Here is a 26000-nt window from a genome sequence, read left to right on the forward strand (position 1 = left end):
AATCCCACTGTTTCAAATAAAATCAAAAATACAAGGTAACCTTTTCAGTTTTGCACTTACTAAAATTCAATGGAAAATATTCAAGTTCCTTCATAAACCACTCCAACTCTTTAGCTCTTCATTTGTAACAGGAAATAAATCCTTTAGCAGGTTTGCTAATGCAGATCATAAACTATCACTCAGTCTAATTTGCACTGGAAATAATTATGCAGTCAGCTCGGCATTAATTCATTTTAATCAGTTCTTGAAACTAGAAGTTGAAACATTTCCAACTGGGGTTTCTGCGGTAGTCTTTGCCCTTTGGTTCTTTGAGACAATTTTTATATTATGGAGGCAAATACATCCAATGCAGCATTTGCTATCAAGTAAGGAATCATGGACAAAATGAGGAATCAAAAAATCACAGACAAGGAGGATGTCTTTTAGGATATTAATTCTAGCCGGTCTCTCATTATATATGTAATAAAGATTTCTAGTGTTCAAACTTAATCTACTTAGTTCACAAATCTAGATTCATTTCAATTCAACATAAAGTTCTACTGTAATAGGTTCCAATGAAATCAAATTGAAGTCATCTCTATCTGCCCTTGAGGGAGAGAAACAGTGCAACAAGAAAAAGCTACTCTCCAGGACCGAGGATCCTAAGTTATTATCCCGTTGAACTCCATCTAGGTTTCCACAAGAATTCCATCAAAGGTTTGCTATGCATTTCATTTTTTATTATGACTGTATGACTATAAGAAGTATGTAAATGTTGATATGGGCTAGGCTGTAAATTGGTACTTTAGAACTAAAAAATATTTTCAAGATTTCAATCTAAAAGCCTTTATTCCAAATATAGTGAATTAGATGCTGATACCTTAAATTTCTTGGTAATTGTTAATAAAAATATATTGCAACATACTAAATTTAAGCTAAGGCTTTGATTTTATTCAGTGATTTGTAAATTTCCTGGTTTTGCAGCTGCTGATATTATTCTTTCCACTCACAATTGCTTAGTATAAATATTCCACTCAGTATCAAAGTAAATATCATGCCAAATAGATAGGTCATTTATTCTGGTAGCACATAGGGTGAATAAGCAAGAACTCTTGGTAAAACTTTACTAATTTGATGTAGAGTCAGGAGGGATAAATATTTAGTCTTTTTTATAGAAAAACCTAGATTTCATTGATTTTTAAAAAATATACAGTAAAATAACATGACACTGTATTGCCAACTACTGGTTATTTGTAGCTAGCATAATTGAATAAATACAAATATTTTTAATTAAGGTCTTAATTTTTTTGCAAATAGATATTTCTAAAGGCTCCATTTAACTTTTATTATCTTAGGTCTAGCATAATATGTATTATTTATTTGTATATATGCTATTAATATTTCTTTCATTCTTGCGATTTATGAATACATGCCTATTAATATAGTTGTTGATATACACATTTCTATCAAGCCACTTGGAAAAGTCCTTTATCCATAGTAACCAAAATAAATGTGATAAGTGATTCTTTATGGAGAGATATTATGAATATAAACCAGAGGTCAGATACTGCTAAAATGATCACAATTCACTATTTTGAAATGATACAAAAATATATTTATGCAGCATTTAATCAAATTGGAAGATGTAACTTAAATGAAAAAAAATCATCTGAAATATTGTCAGCAATTTAGATACAAGAGCTTTTATAGCATTTTATTTTGACGATTTATTTATTTATGCATACAAGAGCTGGGGTACAGGCCAGAGGTGTCGGGGGAGGGTGAGAGGATTCACCAGACACAGAGTGGGGAACAGAACAGGCAGACTGACTGAAATACACTGCTGAGAGGAGTAGCAGAAGAAACAAGAGAGGTCTGCTGCACCATGTGCGTAGCTCCCTGGCCAGAGATCAAACTCGTGCTGCAGAGTCTACAGATAGCTTCACAGTGTTGTACTTTACCCCTTGCGCCACCAGGGAGGCCCTTTCTAGCATTTTATTTTATTTTATTTTATTTTATTTTAAGGTTTATTTATTTATTTATACAAGCACTGGGTACAGTCAGAAGTGCGGGAGGGTGAGAGAATTCACCAGAGCCAGAGCGGGGAACAGAACAGGCAGACTGACGAAGTACACTGCTGAGGGGAGCAGTGGGCAAGGCTGGAGAGGTCTGTGCACCATGTGGGGCCCTCACCAGTGGCCAGGGATCGAACTGGCGCTGCAGAGGCTGCGGGCGGCTTCGTAGCCCAGCGCTCAAGCGTTGCGCCACCAGGGAGGCCCCCTTTTTAGCATTTTAAATAATAACCACAAAGCTACTTTTCTGTTAGCTTTTAATTTTCACTTCACTGAAAGCCTAATTTTATCTTTGGTATTCCTTATTGATTGCTGACCTTTTCTGCCATTTGATGTTAAATACCATGCAATAAACGCATCACCAACGTAACATGGCCTGAAATGGATCAGTTATTTGAATGTCATTGTGAGAAAAGGATCCAATTTTGACTTAGCAGAGACTAGAAAAGTGTTTTTTAAAAACTTCTTATAGTTGATTTCATTTTTCTTATCAACTATTGGCAATAGTTGCCAAATCAAACTGAAATGTGTCATTTTTAACATTTTATTATTATCAAGACCTTTGCGTTGTTTTATTGGTAAAAGACAGCAACATGCCTTCTTTATTATGGAAAATCATTGTTAGAGCAAGCCCTTTTTACATCTGAGAGCTTAGTACACACTAATTTTTGAGACCTTCTGCAGAAGGTGCTACCTTTTTGAAAAGGAAGAAATGACTACAGTGTCTTAAGCTTTCGATATTATGTTAAATATCCCATATTGAGGGTAGACAAGTAAAACAGACACATCAAACAATAAAGTTTTGGTATATTCCACCTATGATATACTTATTATGAATTTCCCAAGTAGTAATATGATGATATAATATGAAATGGTTTAAAAGATCTTGGTTATTAAGACTATTATTATTTCATGATATAATCGGTAGCATTATTATAAAACCTAGAGATGTTTTCTTGTCTTTGTATATGTTGAGACTCTAACCTCTCACAGGGCTGGAAGGATCTTTTTTTAGTTTAGTGTCATGTATATAACATGCATATGATGCTTACATATGTAATTACTAAAAGAACAATCTATTACCAAAAAAAGTTCTAAGGACTCCTCCATGCTCAGGATCCAAAAAGGGAAAACCAAGAAAACTCTCTCACTACATAACCAAGCCACCTTTTATTTTCTTTTGGAGTAATAGGATCAACCATTTGATTGAATTGACTCATCAATCATTTAACTTTATAATCAGGTTCAAGAATATGATTATGCTGCTTATCATAATATGTCAGAATTGAAAACTGGAAATTAGCTTTTGTTTTCTATTAGATTTTGTTTTTATCCTGTTTTATTTTTTTGGCTCCAGGATCATGAAATTGTATTCAAGTTCCTTCTTAACATGTCAGTTACTTCTTCACAATTTCCTTTTCCAACTTAGCTGCACTTTGAAATCACCTGGGAAACTTTAAAAACAGCTGATATTTGAGTTCCACTCCAGAAATTCTGATGTAACTGGGATGGCAGTATGGGCACTGGGGCTTATAATATCTTCCCCAGGTGACAATAATGTGCAACCAACTTGGCATCCACAGGTGTATAAATCTGATATTCTCAAAACCACTCAAAGCTGGATTGCCATCCAAACTTTCACCACTCCCATTTACTGAAAAGATGGTTTCCCTTTCTCTCTCCTCTCTTACTAAAGAGATTGCTATCAAAAATTGAATGTGCCTTATTAAAAAAAAAAGCAACTACTCTGTTATATTTATTCTGTAATTTTTGTAAATATGTACCTTTTTATACGTGTTAGAGGCAAAGACAACCACTTTTTGCAGTGTTTATTTTTGTTAAAAGAAACCAATGGAACTGAAGGTCAAGTCACCTTCTGATTGCACAGATTTAACAAGAAAGTATTACATACTTCAGCTTTACAAAGCATCTCATTGATTTAAAAAGATCCAGACTATTGGCAAAATTCATGATGAAACATATATGTAATAAGGAGACTAAAATATTTATTTTACATATCTACAAGTATTCTCATATTTCTAGATCAACCACAATTCACAAGGGAAAATATTTAGATACATGAAAAAGCTTCAAAACATAAAAAATTAACATTTTGAAAAAAATCACATGTGAAAGCTCATTAAATAATAACATTGACAAATAAATAGTTAATCAGCTTTACTTATTAGCTGCTGCCATGCATTTCTGGCATTCCATTCCAAGCGAGGGTCAGCATGCAGGGTATAATTTCATGTGGTGAGACTGTAAAAAAAAACTACAGGACTTTTTTTGAAGTTAAATGTCATGAGGTCTTTCATTCTTTCAAAGGGAGACTACTTATGACTGATAAACTGTCCCCATGAAGATTTCCACCCTCCCACCCTCACAAGTGTTTACTGAAGTGTTTACTGTTCAAGGCAACAACTTAAAAAAAAAAATTCTTTTTGAAAAAGTTTTGTTTGGGGGGTGGGCTGGGGAGTGGCAGGTAACCGAGAAGCCTTTTTCTCTTTTGAAACATGATTTAGTGATGTATATAGTATCACCAATCTTTTAAGAGCCACAGGGAAATAAAGCTACAGGATTCATGGAATTTAAATGCAAATTGCACTCATGGATATGTATACATCTTGAAAAAATTGAAAAGGAAAACTATTTCCAAGAAGGTCCTGATACTTAGGACAGCTTGCTGGGTTTGATCAAAGCAGAAAGCATATATTTTCAAGTGAGAAAATAGCAATGGCAGGCTTAAGTCCTCCAAGCAATCAAATCTGTAAAGCAGATGGTTACTAGTGAGTCCAGTTCTGAGAGTCTGAGTTCTAACTCATGCTGTGCTTGCTGGATTTGCTGGCTCTTTTCCGTTCTCTGTGATGCTGGGCTGGCTTGGCAGGCGACATGCTCTCAAAGTTGTGACTGGACTCATTGTGCTGCCGAGTGTACCTCTTGCACTTGCAGGCAGTGACCACCGTGATCTTGTAGGTGCGCGTGCTTCCATCTTGACACTGCAGCTGGATTCTCTGGGTCCGAGTTTTGTCATTGACACACCTCCACTCCTGGGAGCTCCTCCTGCTCCAGTACTTTGTTCCATAGCCTCCTCCGATCCAGTTGGGGAGCACCGGCAGGGGCAAGCACTCACCAGCACACACCAGCTCCTTCAGGGGGCTGATGCTGGTGCACTGGCCATCTGAGATGTATTTGGTGGAACGCAGTTCCCGACAACCCACTTGAACCCGAGCTGCACAACAGGGAAAAGAATGTACATCAGAGGCAAAACGCTTTTTAAAAAGTAATCTGCAGTGATCACCAAAATTAATATCCAAATGACAACAAATCGACAATAGAAAGTAAATACATATTTTATTTTGACAATGCAAAAATCTGACTGGATAGTTGCAGAGATATTTTCATGAAAATTGCCAGTTTACATGGCTATAACTTTTTTTGGGAAAAAAAAACTAGTCTGTTTTTTTTTCACGTATTACATTAAGTAACTGCTTACTGTAGTATTTGAAAATTCCATTTTCTTAGCCTCACTTCCCAGTAAGGGTTAAGCAGCTCTTACATTTATCTGAAAATATTCATTCTTTAGTGAGCTAAAGAGAGTGTACTTTAATGTTCATTAGTTAGTGTCTGCAAGTGCTTTTAATTAGGTCTAAAAAATCTATTGAGAATATGTGGAAAGAATTTAATATTGTGTATAATGCATATGTACCCTGTAATGTTTTGTTTCAATTATAGGATTGAGCTACAGAGAATCATATATATATATATATACATATATATATATATATACACACACACACATATATATACAAAGTCTGATATATAATCAGACTTTGCATATCAAACTTAATAACTACATTTTAAACTTAAATTCCCAAGCTATCTTTTAAAAGCAGAAATATTAAAATGTTTGAAATCTAAAATATCACTGCAACTCAAAATTTAAAGAATATAAAAGCCCCTAAATCAGGAACGTATGGTTGCCATAACAACTTGGCTACATTTCCATGAATTTTATGGCAGAAACATGCCTAACATGTCTGATTTATAACTGCAAAAAAAAATAATAATAATCCAACACTGTTAGTTTCCTGAATATTGTTTGTGGCAAATTCTTGTTATTTGACTTTAATAAGTATGTTCTCTAATTGGCTGTTTCTTGTTACATGCCATGTGTAATTAAAGCAAAAATTAATCTTGACATATTTGAGTTTTCCCTTTCATTGCTTTGTTATCTGAACTTGAGGAGAACTGCCTGTAACAAGCTTAAGCAGAAATTAAGGCTTGTTAATTAGGGGAAAATGTTCAAAAGTATAGAGTGATGAAAATTTAAAAATAAAAGTTATGAGGGACATTGACATGGTCTGCATAGACTACTGAAAGCTAACTTGCAGTTAAAACTGAATTAGGAGTTTTCATTTCTGTGTTCCACTGTTTCTGAGGTAAGAAATACAGTCCAAAGGAATGCATTAGTTGTGGGAAATGTGTATATACCTACACATATACATCGCTGTACAGATGTAGAGGGTGAGATTTAAACTAAAGGGAGCTCAGGTTGGCCAGAGTGTGCTCTGCTTGTCTGATTCTGATTCCAGCTCACCTTCCTGCAGCTGCCTTAGGAATGCACCTGGAAACAGCCGGATGATTTTGACTTGTCTAGCTTTTTGTTCCTGTGTGTATGGAGATTCAAGATTCGGCATTTTTGCAGTGACAGTTCATTGACAATGAATACCTACCACATTGCTCAGTAATCTAATCGTCATCAGATATTTCCTGTGTGCTTAAAAGCAACCATCTTCACGAAAGTTAAAACCCCTTGATTTTCTTAGAAAGACATCAATAGTCATATTTGCTTTGACTTTTCATAGGTCAAAACTACTTTTCCTAGTTGAGTGGAGTTTAGGAGGAGGGGCAAAAGATTTGTGTAAGATTTCCTGGGCACTGCTTTTCTCTGTCTCTCTTAGAACCTGATTATAGCATGTGAACTGTTCTAAAGGAAAGGAGTGAAGCAAATGTTAGAAGAAATTTGTATCCCTCTGAGTGGCCAATTAGTGTGTCACAATCAGACAGAAAAGGAAAAAAGTGCTCCCTACACAAACATTCCTCTAGTGTTATTATTTTAAATCTCTGAAGTTTCCCTAGTCATTCATGGAAATATACAATTACTACCTAAATTTTTATCTGGTTAATAAAGAATTATTTCAAAAGCAATACGAACTCTAGCAATTTTAGCTACATCCCTGTTTTTTCACCATGATGATCACCAAAATTTCACTAGATGTATTTTAGAAATCTGTATGAGCAATGTTTTTTTCTCCAGGAATATTTTTTCCCCTTGTGATTTCCTACACATAATTTGTCTAGTTATCTTTAATACTTTCCCAGAAATTCATATCTTGAACTTAAACTATCTAGGACAACACTTTTTTAAAAAATTGTCATTTTCTATGATTTTAAAGAAGCAACTGTTTAACTCCTGAAAACATTCTCTTTGTAGATGTTTGATAAAACTTAAGTCTGTGCCTGCTTATCAAATCACTGTTTCAGTTATGTTAACTTTACAGGGAAGAATGCCAATGTACACATGCAGCAGATTACTTCCAGATTGTTTAGCAAAATATATATGGTTCAGGTTAGTTAGTAACGAAACAATTCTACAGGAATGTGAGCTAATGCTACCAAAAGAGAAAAAACAAAGTCGTACAAGTAAAGCACACTTACTGTTCCGATCCAGTCCAGTGTTACTGAAATGCCTGCCTCCATTTCTGGCTTGATTCATCGTGCTGTTGCTGCTGGGGTGTGCTGGAACAGGTTTAACCACATGTGAATAAAGGATTTCTGTGGCATCATTTTTAAAAGCCAAACAGCTTTTCATTAGAATGCATGCAAGGGGAATGAGATAGAAATGAATGGCAGGAGGAAGCATGGTGAATAGAGGATTTGCTTGGCTGAAGAGCTGGTTAATTCCTTTCCCTCTGCTTCTGCACTGTAACTGTGAAATTCTTCCTCAAGGTTCCCTTTATATATCCACAGAGGTTTGGCGTTCATTCAGGTGTAAAGTTGTGTAGAGCTGCAGAGTGAAAACACAGAGAAGGGGTGGGATCCCTACATGACCCTGCAAAAGAATTTTACCAATGGAAAAGAAGACTACAGAAAAGGAGGAGCTTGGTATACAAATTGCCTGAAATTTCAGAGTTGGACTTCATCAGTTGTCTCTGAGCTGCAGCAGCCAGGCACATTCTCTAGCAACTACACACTCTCTCTCTGCCACTTCATTTCCTGAATCTAGTTCACATTCGGGTTTAATTTAAATGAAAATACACTGCTGTTCATTTGATTTGCATTCTGACTGTTGTACTCTTGTCAGATTTTAGAGTATTTAAGGTGGGAAGAAGGAGGTCTTCCCAGATAATAAGAGGAGTTCACATAAGTTTAAGTAATGTAGGATTTGCAGGAAACACCTAGTTAGTTACATGCTTTGTTTCTCAAGGAGCAAACCAATATTTTCTTTCTTTAAAGTACAAGGCATGGAGCTAAAATCTGCCCCCTGGATACACTTAAATAATGCAACTTTGATCTGCCTGAACTGCTGAGCTGCTAGGTAAATTATTGCCAGGGGTTCTGTGATGAGAATAATGAGCATAGCTCTGTCTGCATTAAAGTAACTAATATCAATTTTCATCTTTAAAATATGTCACAAGCATTAACATTCATTGCATCATTTTACATAAAAGAAAGTCTTTTCTGACAGATCACTATTTAGCACATTGAAAATAATTTTTACGAGGTATTTCATTTGCTGCAGAGCATAGTTTCTACCCTGCATTTACTAAATATTTTGTTCATTACTTCTTTGATTCTGTTGTGTAAGAAACATTGTACTTTTCTGAACTTCTTTATCCACGGCTGGAACAGATGTTCCATTACTTGATATTAGGCCATTGATCTCTATCCTTAAAAAAATCCTGGAATTCCATCTGATTTATGCGACATTTTGATTGGAATAATTACATATTCTGCATCACTTTTTCAATCATAAATTGTTTTGTCTTTTGTGTGGTTACTGAAATGATCTCTAGAGCATGAATATTTTGTATCTCTCTTATTTATAAACTTTTTCCCATTGTAACTGCTATTCATGTATCTCTATTTATGTGTATGTGTGTGAATGTTTAAGTTCTTTCACAGTGGCACTTTGGTAATTTATTATGGGGGTGGGAAGGCTATTCTGTGTGTTTAGTAGTATCCCTGATTTCTAGATCCCACTGGAAGCCAGTAGTAACCCCCAGTTATAGCCAAAAAAAAAAAAATGTTGCCTAACATTGACAAATATCTCCTGGGAGCTGAAAGCACTGCCAATTAAAAAGCACTGATTATCTATATATTTATCTATCTCACTATAAAAAGAAAGCAAAAATAAGAACAGAGTGCTAATTAGTTAATGATGCTAGGGATTTGGGGGCTTTATTTGGGGGGGGATTTGTACTGTGGTTTTGTTTTTTCAAATAACTGTTTCTTTATTTAGAGAAATAGACTAAAATATCCCTAGATGAAATGATATAATGTCTGGATTAAACTTCAAAAATAACATGAGGGCCTCCCTGGTGGTGCAGGGGTTAAAGTAGCTCTATCAAACTATTGCCAGCCATTGCAGCACGAGTACCATTCCCAGCCAGGGAGCTGACCCACATGGTGCAGCAGACCTCTCTGACCCACCTGCTGCTCCCCTCAGCAGTGTTATTCAGTAGATCTGCCAGTTCTGCTCCCCACTCTGACTCTGGTGAATCCTCTCACACCATGCACCTCTGACCTACACCCCATTTCTTTTAAATAAATAAAAATAAAGCTAAAAATATTTTTAAAAAACAAAAAAATAATATGGAAGGGGGTATTTGAGAGTATGGTGGGGTAAGATTGGTAATGGGTTGATGACTATTGGGACTGTGTGTATAGATGTAGTTATAGATATAGATATAATATATATTCTATTTTATTTATTCATATTAATATTCAGAGTTTTAATAAGCAAAATTATAAAAGCCAGAGTCAAAAATCAATTTATTGTGTACATACTTCCTAATAATAATCAAGTCCCTATTCTGAGATTGTATGTATTCATATATTCTAAAATCTTTCTAGAAAATAATGTTTCATTTTATTCTATGCACCTGGAAATTAAATAGTAGATCCCTCTAAAATACTAACTACAAAGAAAATATGATTTTGCTTATCAGGTGATTTGATATTAATCACATGACCTAAGCTAATATTGACCATCAATGCCTAAAGGAATTAAGAGGGTCAATGTAATCTAATTTATTTCCTATTATTACTTTTATGTGTGTCAGGAAGAGGAGATATTTTAACTTTCAGTTTAATTATTAGGTTGGCTAATCAAATGAGTCAAATTAACTCATAACAGTTAAATCTGTTCTAACCCAAGTATTTTATAGGCTCAACCTTAGGAACTCACCTGAGCAGAAGCAAAATTAAGAATGAAGGCAGTTTAATTTGTGCATGTGGACAGGAAAAATACAGAATTCCTCAGGACAATATATATTGCAGGGCAAAATTACAAAACAGCTTTGATAGACTACAAATAATAAATTTAAATTTAACAGTATTCTCATTGAAAAACTACTTCATTATGAAGAACCACAAGTCCTCCCTGGTGGCGCAAGGGGTTAAGATGCAATCTATAAAGCTATCTGCAGCCACTGCAACACAAGTTTGATCCCTGGGTAGGGAGCTACATGCGCAGCAGACCTCTCCTGGCTCGCCCGCTGCTCCCCTCAGCAGTGTATTTCAGTCAATCGGCCTGTTCTTTTCCCCACTGTCTCTGGTGAATCCTCTCACCTCCCATACCTCTGACCTGTACCCCAGTTCTTGTATGCATAAATAATCTTTTTTTTAAAAAAAGAGCAAAAAATTCTTAGCAAAATCAAGGATTTGTTTTTAAAAAAAAGAACCACAAACTGTAATAATCTGAAAAGATGGTAGGTGTAGATGTTTATATCACAATTGATTATGGATATATTCCCCTGAGCAAGGTATGTCTTTTCTCATCTCCAGTCCTATGTATGCATACATTTCTCCTGCTTGGGACGTCCTTTTTTCCCCTGTTCCTCAATTCCTTCTTCATTGGCTAATACCTATTTTTCCATCAAAACTCACTTTCGATGCACTAGGACTAGGAAAACTTCCCTTGCCCTCAACCCCCTCAAATTTGGATTCAGCAACCCAGTTCTATGCCCCAGAGCAGCAAGTTGCCTAACGGCTTCACAAGCTTCATGATAGAACTATTTTTTTTGTTTGTTTTGGATATTGTTGAGCAAGTGGATCAATTATCTCAGAAATACAGAAAAAAACTATCCTTTCACATATAAAAGGATTAGTTAATATTTGTGGTAGGCAATTGCTAAAATTGCCCTTAATAACACTCTCCTTACAGTATTCGCAAAGTAATCCCCTCACCTTGGTTGTGGGATAGACTCAGTGACTAACTTCCAAAGAACATAATATAGTAAAATGATGAGATGTGACTTCTATGACTACGTTTCCATAAGACTATGACTTCTGTCTGACTTGCCTGCTTTAGCTCTCTCATTTGCTTTGATGGAAGCCAACTACCACGGTACAAGCTTTCTTATAGGGGAATTGATATATCTCACCAAGTAGGAACTGTGGGTCTCAGTCAAACAACACATGAGAACTTAAATTTTATCAGCAACCACATGAGTGAACATAGGAGCAAATCTCTTACAGCCAATACTCCAGATGAGACTACAGCCCAGCTTTAAAGCCTAAGTGCAACTTCATAAGAGACTGAACCATTGGCACCCACAGAAACTATGAGGTAATAAATGTTATTTTAACTAAGTTTTGGGATAATTTGTTATATAGCCATAGATAATTAATCCAAAAATATGTGTTTGAAATGAAGAGATGGTAATTAAGCCATTAATTCTATGAATAATACTAGGCCATAAAATCATCAGATGTGGAACCATTAAAAAAAGTGACCTTTGTTCTTTGGGTAAGCTTTTTTTCCAGTCCTTAGCTGAAACAGCCATCTGGTGCCATTATTAAAAATCAAATAATTGGGCCTCCCCGGTGGCACAGCGGTTGAGCGCTGGGTTGGGAAGCTGCCCACAGCCTCTGCAGCGCCAGTTCGATCCTAGGCTGCTCCCTGGCCACTGGAGGAGGGTCCCACATGGTGCGCAGACCTCTCCTGCTGCCCACTGCTCCCCTCAGCAGTGTACTTCGGTCCTTCTGCCTGCTCTGCTCCCTGCTCTGGCTCTGGTGAATTCTCTCACCCTCCGGCACTTCTGACTGTACCCAGTGCTTCTATGTATGTATGTATAAATCAATCAATCAATCAATCAATCAATCAATCAATCTTTTAAAAAATAAATAAATAAAAATCAAATAATGATATTACAATTGTGAGTATTGGTCAGATATACAAAAAAAGTAATTTTAATGCTCTAAATATTTTTGTTTATCATATAACTCCTGACATATGAATCAGAAAATCTTAATTTGAAACTTATTTCTACCATTTCAATCTATATAAACTTGGACATAATTCCTGAAACTTTAAAGTCAAAACTCTTCATCTGTAAGGCATGAGCAAATTTACCTGCCTCACAGAGGAATGAAAAAAAATATTAAAGTGTTTAATGTAAAACTTGGCAAAGAAGAAATGTGGGGAAAATAGTCATTGAGTAAGATTTAATGACTAAGAATACTGTTTCTCACTAAAATTTTTGAATTAAAAAATGAGGTTGGCAAGTTTAGAGAACTCTCAAATAAATGCAATTGCCCTATTTAAGGTAGAGAACAAAAGTTAAGAAAAAGGAGATTAGTTCAGCCTGAAGATAAGAAATAATGGGTAAATGTCATTTGGCTAAAAGTTAGCATGACAAATTAGATTTTTTTTCCTTTGATGGGGAAGAATAAGAACAAATATAAACAAAATTTATTGGTTGAATGCAATGATGAACTGTATCTGCTCCTCCCTGGATTTAAACTATTTTCAGAGAATTTTAGGTAATAAGACAGGCCTTAAAAACTGGAAAAGTGTCTGACTGTTACTAGTTTAGGATAAAAACTGCCATACAGTCTTCATCCATAAAAATTATTAAAGAAGATGGTTAACATCTTTCATTCATTTCATATCAAGATATGTTCAACCCAGAATTTTTCAAAGATGAAATAACCCCAAAATTACAAAGGAAAATGAGACATGGAACGCTCTTCTCTTCCCCAAATTTCCTGCGTAGAATTCCACTAGAAGAGTTCACCTTAAACTGATCTGGTATGATTGTCTACCTCCCTCACCACCTTTATAATTTACCTTTTATTTTTCTTTTGTTGAAATATTTTTGGTTTAATTTGCAAAATAAATTTTCCTTTTGCTATATCCTGGCTCAAAATAAGTAACAATAATTTAGATAACACTACTCATAATGCCCCATGTAGCCTGACATAAATCCCAAGTAGAAATTCCAAATCCAGTGGATATATTTCTAGATAGAGCTGCTCAATCTCGGCACTTTTGTCATGTTGCTCTATCAATAGATAATCCTTTATTGTGGCGTTGTCCTGTACATTGTATGATGTTTAGCAATATCCCTGGACTATACCTACTAAATGAACAGCCTCTCCCTCACTCAGCTAAAACCAAAACTGTCTGCAGACATTGCCAAATGTCCTCTAGTGGACAAAATTACCCTTGGTTATAAACTACTGGTTTAGGCAAATTCTCCAGTAAACTTAAAAAAAAAAAATCCCAGCAAACTGTCTGGTAAGGAAAACCTCACATGCAGGTTAGGACAGTGGGGACAAAGCTTCTATCTGATTGTATAAACTAGGGAGCATCCATGGATTGGAAGAATAAACATTATTAAAATGGCCATCCTTCCAAAAGCAATATACAGATTCAATGCTATTCCAATCAAAATTTCAATGTCATTCTTCAAAGAAATAGAACAATTATTGATGAAATTCATATGGAATCACAAAAAACCCCGAATAGCCAAAGCTCTCCTGAAAAAAAAAGAAGGGAATGGAGGCATCAGACTCCCAGACTTCAAACTATACTACAAAGCCATAATCATCAAAACCGCATGGTATTGGAACAAGAACAGACATACAGACCAATGGAATCGAATAGAAAATCCAGAAATAAACCCACAGGTTTATGGTCAACTAATCTTTGACAAAGGAGCAAAGACTATGCATTGGAGCAAAGAAAGTTTGTTCAATAAATGGTGCTGGGAAAACTGGGTCGCTACATGCAAAAGAATGAAGCTTGACCACCACCTCACACCATACACAAAAATCAACTCAAAATGGATTAAAGAACTAGACATAAGACCTGAAACCATAAAATATATAGAAGGAAATATAGGCGAAACACTACGTGATTTGCACATCAAAGACATCTTTACAGACACATCACCCAAAGCTGTGATAGTGAAGGCAAAGATAAACAGCTGGGACTATATCAAATTAAAGAGCTTTTGCACAGCAAAAGAGACAATAACAAAAACAAAGAGAAACCCCACCAACTGGGAGAACATTTTTGCACCCAACACTAATGATAAAGGACTGATCACAAAAATCTGCAAAGAGCTGATGAGACTCAACAACAACAAAGAAAATAATCCAGTCAAAAAATGGGCAGAAGAGCTTAAAAGAAACTTCTCTGAAGAGGAAATGCAAATGGCCAACAGGCATATGAAAAAATGTTCAACATCACTTGTCATCAGGGAAATGCAAATCAAAACTACCATGAGATACCATCTTACACCAGTGAGAATGGCACATATTAAAAAAACTAGCAACAACAAATGTTGGCGAGGGTGTGGAGAAAAAGGAACTCTTCTGCACTGTTGGTGGGAGTGCAAACTGGTCCAACCACTGTGGAAAGCTGTGTGGAGATTTCTGGACCTACTAAACATAGAGCTTCCATATGACCCAGCAATTCCACTCCTAGGTATTTACCCAAAGGACACAGAAACATCAATTCCAAAGAACACCTGCACCCCTATGTTTATAGCAGCACTGTTTACAATAGCTAAGCTTTGGAAACAACCCAAATGCCCAAAAATAGATGACTGGATCAAGAAGATGTGGTACATATATACCATGGAATATTACTCAGCATTCAAAAAAGATAAACACATGCAATTTGCTGCAACATGGATGGCGCTGGAAGGGATCATGCTCAGCGAAATAAGCCAAAAAGAAAAAGAAAAATACCGGATGGTCTCACTCATAGCAGGAATCTAGAAAACTTAAATAAGGGACCAGGAAAATGAATAACTATAAGAAAGTGAAAATCAAAATCAACAAAAAACTATGAACCAGAGACACTTTTAGGGGGGCGGGGGCGGGAGGGGGAGGGATTGGGGTCAGAATGGGGGGCTGCAATTGTATGGGGAATATAACAATAAAATTTATAAAAAAAAAAAAAAATAAACTAGGGAGCATCTACAAACTACCTTGAGTAGTAGGAATTGATGTCCTCACTCTCAGCATTCAGCCCACACAAAGCCCCTAAGCTAAATCTGACCAAGGCAGGCAGCATATGCAATATCCTGTTCACAGTAGTGGGTGGGGGCTGGGATTAGTTTTGTTCTATACGTCTGATTGCTGTTCTAAAACAACGTTTTATCTGAGAGCTTGTTGAATGTGCACATTCTGAGTCTGACATCAGACATGAATCAGAATCCCTTAGGGTGGAACCAAGGAAACTGTGTTTAACAAGCTCACCAACTTTTTCTTGTGCATGTGAAAGTTTGATATTCACTGTTCTAGAACACACATTTGCTCTCCTAACTATGGGCTACCTCTATAGTCCCCATTACAGTTGCCTAGTTCATTTAACTAAGTCTTTGTTCTAGATTCTTCTAATTTGTACCATCAGATGGAAGGCCTGCCTTAAAGTTCAGCCCAATTGACCAAAACCCAAACCCATTTCCTTCTATATTTATTTCTCTCTAAGGAATAGATGTGCTCAGTGTCCCCTAGTGCCTAATTCTTGGTTCCATAGACATGACCACCTAGAATCACAAAAATAGCTGCCTTACAGTGATATCAGCTCTCACTAGAAATTTTGGCAGTCATCTGATTTCTCAGATTTTAGTGTTGATCCTGATTGAAAATACTTTGATTACTGTGTTTTTTTTTTTTTTTTAGATTTTATTTATTTATACAAGAGCTGGGGTACAGGCCAGAGGCGCGGGAGGGTGAGATAATTCACCAGAGACAGAGCAAGGAGCAGAACAGGCAGAGGACTGAAGTACACTGGTGAGGGGAGCAGCGGACAAGGCAGGAGAGGTCCACCTTGCCATGTGGACATCTCCCTGGCTGGCCGGGAATTGAACCAGCGCTGCAGAGGCTGCAGACAGCTTCACAGCGCTGCGCTCAACCCTCTGTGCCACTGGGGAGGCCCTGATTACTGCGGTTTTGACTGTTTTCCACCAGCCCCAGGAGCATCTCACAGCCAGGTCAGTATCCTCGCCTTGGTAACATGCTCTTGTAAATTGCTCTTTTTGAGGAGTGCCTTAGCCTAGTACCCACAGGCTTCATGACCAAGCCTCGGTCAGCTGTGACCTTGCATCATCACCTTCAGAGACTTGGGCTCGGAGTTTGCAGTTTTCTAGTTTGTCAGTAAAGTATAAAATAAAAAAGATTTAACAGATTTGACTCAAGACTCAACACCACCAGAGTCTTTTCTGGGAGACATATTTGTTGCAAAAATTTCTAGTTTCAATTCAACATTTTTAATGAAGAAATTCACTTCTGAAGTAGGTCCCACAGCAACAGTGTAGCTGGGATGAAAGGAATGAGATAGGGAATGTGGGAAACGAATTTGACTACATTGATTGGAAAGGTAGACAGGAGCAGACTGCAACAGACTGCAATGCTCTTTGTAGGTTTAGAAATTTGGACATTATCTGGTAACAACAGAGAGCCATGGAAGGATGAGTGTATGTGTGTGTTTGTTTTCATTTTCACAAAGTGAAAACACCGTAGCTTGCACCTAGGTAAAATGATAGAAAATTTCTAGAACCCAGAAGTTCTGCTCCCTTCTTTTCCTGATAGCTTCTTCCTTCCTCCTCCCTAAAATAAAACACTCTCTGGTTTTCTGACACAAGTTAAGAGTTTTGCCTGTTTTAGAATTTGATATTTTAAAAAACATGACTTTTAAAATCACTACGAAGTACTGCATTGCATGAATACTCCACAATTTAAATATCCAGTCTAGACTGGGTTGACTCCAATTTTTGGTTCTTATGAATAATGCTGCTATAAACATTGCTGTACCTGTCTTTTGATGCATATGGGTGTAATTTTGATGCATATGGATATAACTAGTTGTAAAATGGATAATTATATATGTTCAATTTTAGTCAATAATACCAAAGAGTTTTCCAAAGTGATTTCCCTTGGTCCTAACAGGTTTTAAATAGGAGAACAAGACCAACACTATTTTTCAGGACACTGAATCTGGCTGCAATGTATCCAATAGTTTGGATGTGGTTCTACTGGTACGCAGGGAAGAGGCCTGGTGAAAAAGAATAAGATCCTGAACGTGAAAGCGAGAGCAAGGACTAGGACAGAGGGACTGTGATAAATACTGTGGAGTTAGGTTGGCAGGTAATTGGAAATGAAGCCAAAAGTGAAAATGAAATTTTAAAGCTGGGTTACTGAGGAGAATGAGGTGTCTGGTTAATCCGGGTTGGCAGAGTTGAGAGTTTAATGATTAGGCTGAGTTAGGATGAAGTTAGGGTGCCACTGGGTTCCAAGAGAAAGTGTCAAAGAGATGACTGGAATGAGAGCTCAAGAAATAATCCAGTATCTGAAAACAATTCCAGTAGGGTGCTTTCTTATAATGTTAAAATGGTAGAAACCCCTAGTTTCGACCCTCAAATAGCACTAAGACTTTCACTGTTACCAAATGTCATCTAATCATGCCCCTAGATTTTTAAAATCTCCCTACTTCAGTAGCTCCCAAGTAGTATAGTAGTATGAGCTATTGTAAAGATATTTGTATAAGTTTGTAAAATACATGCCCTGTATTTTATATAGAACCATAAACAATAAATGTCTTTTAACCTTGCTTCTTCTTTTATTACCCCTAGTTACTAGCTTATTTCAAGTTTTCATCATCATTTGCCTAAACTACTGTCATACCTTAATAGATATCTTCTTGCCTAGCATTCTCATCATCCCTAAATTCACTCTCCACACTGAAATCCAGAATGATCTTTTTAAAATGCATATCTGAACATCTCATTTTAACTTGTCAGCTGTTCCTTTTAATTGCAGAACAAACACGTACCTTACAAGCCAACCATCCTATTTCTTTACATTCTCTTATAGTTGATGCTTCTGTAGTAGTTTCTTGTGCTCACCACTCAATTTAATGTTCTCATCCCTTTTGTTCCTATACATAAGTCTTTTCAAATTTTAACATTTTGTTCTCTGAAGATTTGCATAAAATACAGACTTAATTAAACAATGAGAAAGGAAGATGAGACTGACTGAGGCAAAAGGCAATTTTTCTGGACATGTGGAAGATGACGCTCTAAGAACTACATCCCATCATTTAAATACTATAAGGACACTGATTTTCATCTCTATAAAATCAAGTGATTTACATTTCTAACTCCAACACAGAGTAAAATATTTTGAGATAAGGAAAATAATTTAAAATATAAACATTTTAACATTATAATGTTATAAACATAACAAAGTTATAAAATATTAAAATAATAGAAGAAAGAATATATGCAGACACTCAAGAATATATGAGACTTGAAAGAGAATACTGCTTTAAATTTTTGAATTTTCTGAAATAATCTTTTTTTAATGTGGTCTAAGTGTTTATCTATCAATTAATTGAATTAATATTGGTTTACAACACTGTTTATGATTTAGGGGACTAGGATCACACGTCATCAGATTTATATTACTATCCCACCCCCACCATCAAAGCACCCATAGTCCTTTAGCCTTGGCCATTGGGTCCCCTCCCCCCTTCTCTCCCACTCCTACCCACCCAACAAGTGTCCTTATTAATGCTCCCATGGCATTAACAAGAAAATTAAAATCATTACTTATTAAAACACAAGCTTATTTAAAAATTATTGAGCAGATACATATATTATTGTATTATGAAAAACATTCACATCATCACATTTCTACCTTTTAAAAATTGGGACCATAACATGAAAAGAAAATGTTCCTGTTGCAAATCCTGCCAACAATTCATTAAATAAAAGAATAAAATTCATCTGCTCCCACCCCTCTTCCAACCTCATTCTCCAGAGATAACTATAGTTTATACTTTCTTGTGATGTGTTCCAACATTTTCTGCATTTATAAGCACATTTTGGTAGATATTGTGTGTGTGTGTACACACAATATTTAAATTTTTTCATACAGCTCGGATCATGCTATAAATATGATTTCTCAAATTACACGTAATTTACTTAATGACCTATGTTGTACAATTTCCTATATCAGAAGATAAGAATTTATCTTATTCTTTTTAACCCTTGCACTGGATGTACTGAATGAAAGTAACATAACCTATTCATCCAGTACTCTACTGATGGATACTTACATATATTGTTTCTTGATACTCTTCATTATAATTACTGCAGGAGAACCATTTTTTTTTAAAGATATATTTATTTATACAAGCACTGGGTACAGTCAGAAGCACGGGAGGGTGAGAGAATTCACCAGAGCCAGAGCGGGGAGCAGAACAGGCAGAAGGACGAAGTACACTGCTGAGGGGAGCGGTGTGGTGCTGCGCGCCATGTGGGACCCTCCTCCGGTGACCGGGGAGCAGAGGCTGCGGTCAGCTTCGCAACCCAGTGCTCAACTGCTGCGCCACTGGGGAGGCCCAGGAGAACCATTTTGAATGTTTTCTATCCCCTATGAACCACTTTCCTTCATCCAAGTAGTTGGGGAGGTGGGAGGATGAGGGGAGAAGTGGGATGTGAGCCTCACAGAAGACCAGAAGCCATGCCCCAGTCCCTAATAGGGTCCCAGGTAAGTTACTAGGCTTCAGAAGAGAATGGTAACCGCAGTCATTAAATATTCCAGCAGGATGTGTAATTCGAAAGTCTCAAGACTTGAAGGGAGCACATAGACTGGAAATGTTCTAGGCCAATGGGCTCAGTCAAGTAACCAATGGGGAATGATGACTGATAACCTGGGCCAGGATAAACATTCCCAGCGCCTTGGCCTCTACTGGAAGAAAATATGCACATCCCTGATGAGGGACAAGGGTGGAAGGAAGGGAAAAACATGACCAGGGTTCTAAATTAAATTAATTTGAAAAATAAAAAGAAATGCTATATATATATATTGTATGTCTAAGCTTCTAGACTGGAATTCATAATGTCTTCATAACTAGTCTCCAAGATAGCAAGGTATCTTACATATATCTTGATATATTTAAAGGCACATTTTAATTTTGAAGACTGTTGATCCTTAAGAGGATAATTCTTTTTCACTGATTAAAAAGAAAATGCCCAACTGAAATAGTGCTATTTTATCTTGACATAATTACATGTCATTTTCTGATGCCTATATGTTCTTTTAAAATACAAGTCCAACAAAAACAAAATGTGCACATAATATTGCAGTCTCAAGTTGTTAAAGATTTATTATATTGCTTCAATTTCACGCTGACATCAAGCAGAGTTTAGAACATATAATATGAACAACCAAGATTTAATAGTGTATTTTGAAGTGAAAACACTTTCTTTATGGAAAAGCTATGCCTACATTATGATCATTAATGTTTTATTTGCCATTTATTTTACCTTTAAGTGGTACTTTTGCAACATTTATTGAAGGCTTTATCCTAGTTTATAATTGGCAAGAGATTAGGTCAATTATCTCATGGAAACAATTTAACCATTATTCTCTGATTAAGAAGCATTGATTAAAATTGCTTTCAACAAGGAAAGACAGAGAGGATCCTTGAAATGTCTTATGGCTTAGAATTTTATTATGTCAACTAACAGTTTATATTGTCTTCAGGCCTAATTCTCTGGCATGTTTATATAGCAGTTTGGAGAGCTAGTGCTTGGAGAGGCAAGGCTTCTCTGACAAATAGCCAAGGAAGAACTTGAAACAGACTGGGAAAAGTCCAGTCCTGCCAGGGCATCGAAGTTGTTCAGTGACCAGCTCAATGTTCTGCTAGTTTTGTTGCCATACTTGGTAGTCCCGTGAATCTGGCTAGCTTCAGAAGTTTAGCAAAACAAAATACAACTGTGCACAGCCACGCCCTAGGGTGACTGTCTCCGAATACCATACAAGTCAGAGACTGAAGCACTTGAAAGACTTGTATCCCTGCAGATCAAATCTTCATAAGATTGAGCCTTTAAAGACAACCCTTAAGCACATAAATGTTGTCATTTACAGCACTGTTTCAGTGCAATTTTACCTTTCCAATTATAAAGGTGGCTAATGCACATGATAATTACAGTTCCTTAAAATTTATTCACTCTCAAGCAGATCAGCTCAGAAATGTTGGCACAGTTTCAGGGTTCTTTAACAACTGCTTGCCAAACCACTCTTTGATCCAGTGAAATCATCATATGATTCAAAACAAGGCCTACAGCCTTTCAAGAATTCACATCTTAAATCCTCATCTTCGTCGCCCAACCTCCCCATGTTCAACCTAAAAACTGATTTTTCCTTATCAATGCCAAAGGATAAGTCTTTTCCCTGTGGGATTTATAATGTTTTTCTTTGTTCCCGTTCATTTTTTCACCGTTTTAACTAACATATATTGAATGATTATTATGTACTAGTGATTGTGGTTGCCCTGCAGTTATAAGACTAAGCTAACTCCCCTAAATTTACTGCATCAGCTGGAGACAGCCAGTTAAACAGATAATTACAATATAGGGCTATAAGTCAGGGCATGGTAGAGTAGGAGAAGAGAAGCAGGGCTCAAAGCCCCAGTGGGGGGTCAAGAGATTCCCAGTGGGGGTGAATTCTGAGAAGAGTATTGAGGATAAATAGAGGTCAGCAGAAGATAAAAGTCAGTTGCAACACTCTAGACAGAACAGATAGTATGTGTACTAAGATCTGACAGTGAGAGAAAGCACATGCATTTGAAGAACTAAAAATGTTTTGAAATGCCACCTATGGAGTAGCCAGAGAAAAAGTGGGAGAAAAAAAAGCACTGAAAGAGTTTGAGCAACCATTTTTCACCTTCCTAAGGAGTTAAATTTTTTTCCAAAGTCAATGTGAACCCCTAAATGAGTGGTGAGCAAAGAGGTAGCATGACCAGTTTGGGTATTTTTAGATAAGTGACTCTAAGGGATTATAGAAAAAAGTTAAATTCAGAAAAATATAGGATAGAATGACCACATATCAAATCAAATTAAGGAGAACTGAGGAGAGACTCTGCCTGAGACTAGCACAGGGGCAATATCACTCCTGGGTGGCAGGACTATTGCAAGGAAAGAAAGACTAAAGAGGAAAAAAACAAAGAGTAAGGGAAGAAAAGAAAATAAAGAAATGGAAAGCCAGTGGGTAAAGAAGAGAAAAAATGGAAAAGCAGAGTGGAGGTGAGTTGGAAGCAAAATTTGATCCCTAAATCATAGATCTTTAATTGGGTGTGAGAGAGGGGCAGGACCAGATGAGGGGATCAAGAAGATGTGGTATGGCGTCTGGACCTCACCAAAAGCTGTTGTGTGGAACTAGGAAAGGGCTGTCCCCTCAGTCAGAGGTGAGCTGAGGGCCCCCACAAGCCAGGCCCTGCCTGGCAGGGAGTCAGAGCCCAGAGGGGGATCCAGCGATTTGGAGCCCAGTGGGCTATCCAGCCACTGCCAGGGCAGTCTGTGGGACCTCAAGACCCACCACTGGAGTTAAACAAATACAGAAGAAGGAGATTTTCAGGGACAGTGACCATTAACATATCCATAATACCATTGCCCTATTGGACTTCTGGCATAAAACTATTGGACTTGATTGGACCACGAGTTCCCGACATCCCAGAAAGAGCACACCAAAGAGATGCTGGCCAGTACCAGCAACACAGTGTCCCAATGCATAGGACAAATTAGAAAATAAGCAGTAGGGAGAAGAAAAACTACAAGCAACCAAGCATGTCCCCAGGGAAAAGACACACCACAAAAAGACAATCAAACACCAGACTGCAACACCAGTGACTTAGAGGAACTTATGAGTCTTCCTGCTGGAGAATTTAAAATCACCATAATTAAAAAACTGAAAGAAGTCAAAAATGATATGGGAAAATTAATCAACAATCAGAAGAATGAAATTGAGTCCCTAAAGAGGGAAGTGAAAGAAATTCAGGAGATCAAAGATTAATGGAGGAGCTAACGAACTCTGGGAAAAGCAATGAAAGCAGAATAGATGAAATGGAAGAACGAGTAAGTATTCTTGAAGATTCAGAAATAAAAAGAACCAAAACAGAAAAGGAAAGAGAAGTACGAAGGAAAAAGAATAAAGAAAGTCTTCAGGAACTATTGGACTTCATGAGGAAAGGAAATATAAGAGTTATAGGAATCCCAGAAGGAGAGGAGAGAGACATAGGAACAGAGAGAATATTTAAGGAAATAATTGAAGAGAACTTCCCAAATATGGAGAAGGAGCTGAAAATAGACATACAAGAAGCAAGAAAAACACCAATCTTCCATGATGAAAGGAAAAATATAGGGTCTCCCCGGTGGCACAGTGGTTGAGCGCTGGGCTGCGAAGCTGCCCACAGCCTCTGCAGCGCTGGTTCGATCCCCAGCCACCAGTGAGGGTCCCACATGGCACGCAGATCTCTCCTGCCACTCGCTGCTCCCCTCAGCAGTGTGCTTCGTCGGTCAGCCTATTCTGCTCCCCACTCTGTCCCTGGTGAATTCTCTCACTCTCCCGTGCTTCTGACTGTACCCAGTGCTTGTATAAATAAATAAATAAATAAATAAATAAATAAATAAATAAATAAATCTTTAAAAAAAAAAAAAGGAAAAATATAGCAAGACACATAATAGTAAAGCTCCCAAGAATCCAAGACCAGGAAAACATAATGAAGCTGACAAAAGGGAAGAAACAGATAACATACAAAGGAAAACCAACCAGGCTGACATCAGACTTCTCTGAAGGGACATAGTCAACAACTCCAAGACAACAAATGCCAACCAAGAGTACTCTATCCTGCAAAGCTTTCCTTCCTCTATGAAGAAAGAATAAGGATCTTCCCAGAGAAACAGAATCTCCGTAATTTCATTACAAGTAAACTCCCACTCCAAAAAATACTACAAGGAATCCTAAAGCCAGGACCAACAGAGATATGAAAAAGGACAAAACAAGACAAATAAATAAATAAATAAATAAAACGAGAGAAAAGACAAACAAAATGGCAAATATCAATATAAACGCTAACATATCAATATTAACTCTAAATGTAAACGGACTAAACTCTTCAACAAAAAGACACCGAGTTGCAGGCTGGATTAAGAAACAAAACCCTACCTTTTGCTGTCTCCAGGAAACACATTTAATTATAGTTGGTAATTAGTGGTCTTCTCAAGTAAAGGACAGCATAATTTATATCTTAAAAATACTGTATTACCTATTACTCAGCAATCAAAAAAGATAAACTCATGCAATTTGCAGCAACATAGATGAAGCTAGAAGGGATCATGCTCAGCAAAATAAGCCAGAAAGAAAAAGAAAAATACTGGGTGGTCTCACTCATAGTAGGAATTTAGAAAACCTAAATAAGGGACCAGGAAAAAATCTAATTATAATAAAGTAAAAATCAAAATCAACAAGCAACTATAAACCAGAGATAAACTACAGGCGGGGAGAAGGGTATAGGATCAAAACAAATTTTGGGAATTGTATGGGGACTATAACCAAGATGAAAATGCATACATTGTGCAAAAATGAAAAATTATGTTAAAAATATGTAAAATAAAAATTAAAAACAAAATGAAAAAAATATATAAAAATAAAGAATAATTGACATAAAAAAGATATGGTATATATACACAATGGAATACTACTTAGCAATCTAAATAAATAAATAAATAAATAAACTCATGGAAACATGGATGGAGCTGAAAGGGATTTTGCTAAGTGAAATAAGGCTGGAGAAAGATAAATATTGGATGGTGTCACTTATATGTGGAATATAGACAAACCAAACAAAGGGTCAGACAAAGACAAACATTAAAACCAACCCTTGAAAGCTGACCATCCAGAGGAGAGGTGAGGATGAGGATGGAGGGTGGTGGAGATCACAGTGGAGTATGGTGGAGGACTCTTGGGGCTTTGGTGGTGAGAGCTACAGTGACCACACCTGAGTAGAGAAATCCTAAAATGTCAAAATATTAACAATGGCATAAAACAATGATACTTCATGAAAAAAATGAAAGGGAGGGAGGGACAGAAGGAGGGGAGCAGGGAATACAGAGTTAGGTGATTTCAATAACAACCTAGTTTTTCAAAATATAGACAAATTTTATTTTCTTTCTTATAAAAACACTGTATTGAGGTATGATTGATATTAAAAATATGTATATATTTAATGTTTACAATGTGATTACTTTGACGATAAGTACATACCCCTGAAAACCATTACCAGTCAAGACTGGAAGCAAATACATCCTCACCTCGAAAAATTTCCTCCCACCCCTTTTAGTATTTTTCACAAATTTTCTAATTCTTATTAATATCCTAATGACATTATATCAGTTTGTTCATGCTGATCTATCTTTTTTTCCAAAATAACACAAAATATTCATAGACTTTCCTTAAATCTTTCATTATGTATTGAATATAATTTCCAATTGATTTGGATAAAATGGGCCTAATGACTCTCTATGGCAAGTGTTTCAAATCTACCAACACATATTAACAGCTTATCTTTCATATTATATC

General features: G+C 36.6%; 1 protein-coding gene across 1 annotated transcript; it reads right to left on the minus strand.

Moving 5' to 3' along the window:
* Positions 1-4867: 4867 nt before the first annotated feature.
* Positions 4868-8099, minus strand: SOSTDC1 (sclerostin domain containing 1; the record flags this gene model as incomplete). The annotated part of the gene is made up of 2 exons (XM_084230464.1): positions 7773-8099; positions 4868-5283 (listed from the first exon to the last, which is right to left on the minus strand). Exons 1-2 carry the CDS (start codon positions 7975-7977, stop codon positions 4868-4870), a joined length of 621 nt encoding a protein of 206 aa, XP_084086590.1. The 5' UTR covers positions 7978-8099.
* Positions 8100-26000: the final 17901 nt, after the last annotated feature.

The sequence above is a fragment of the Talpa europaea genome (assembly GCF_964194135.1).
Source record: "Talpa europaea genome assembly, chromosome: 3".
Classification (NCBI taxonomy): Eukaryota; Metazoa; Chordata; class Mammalia; order Eulipotyphla; family Talpidae; genus Talpa; species Talpa europaea.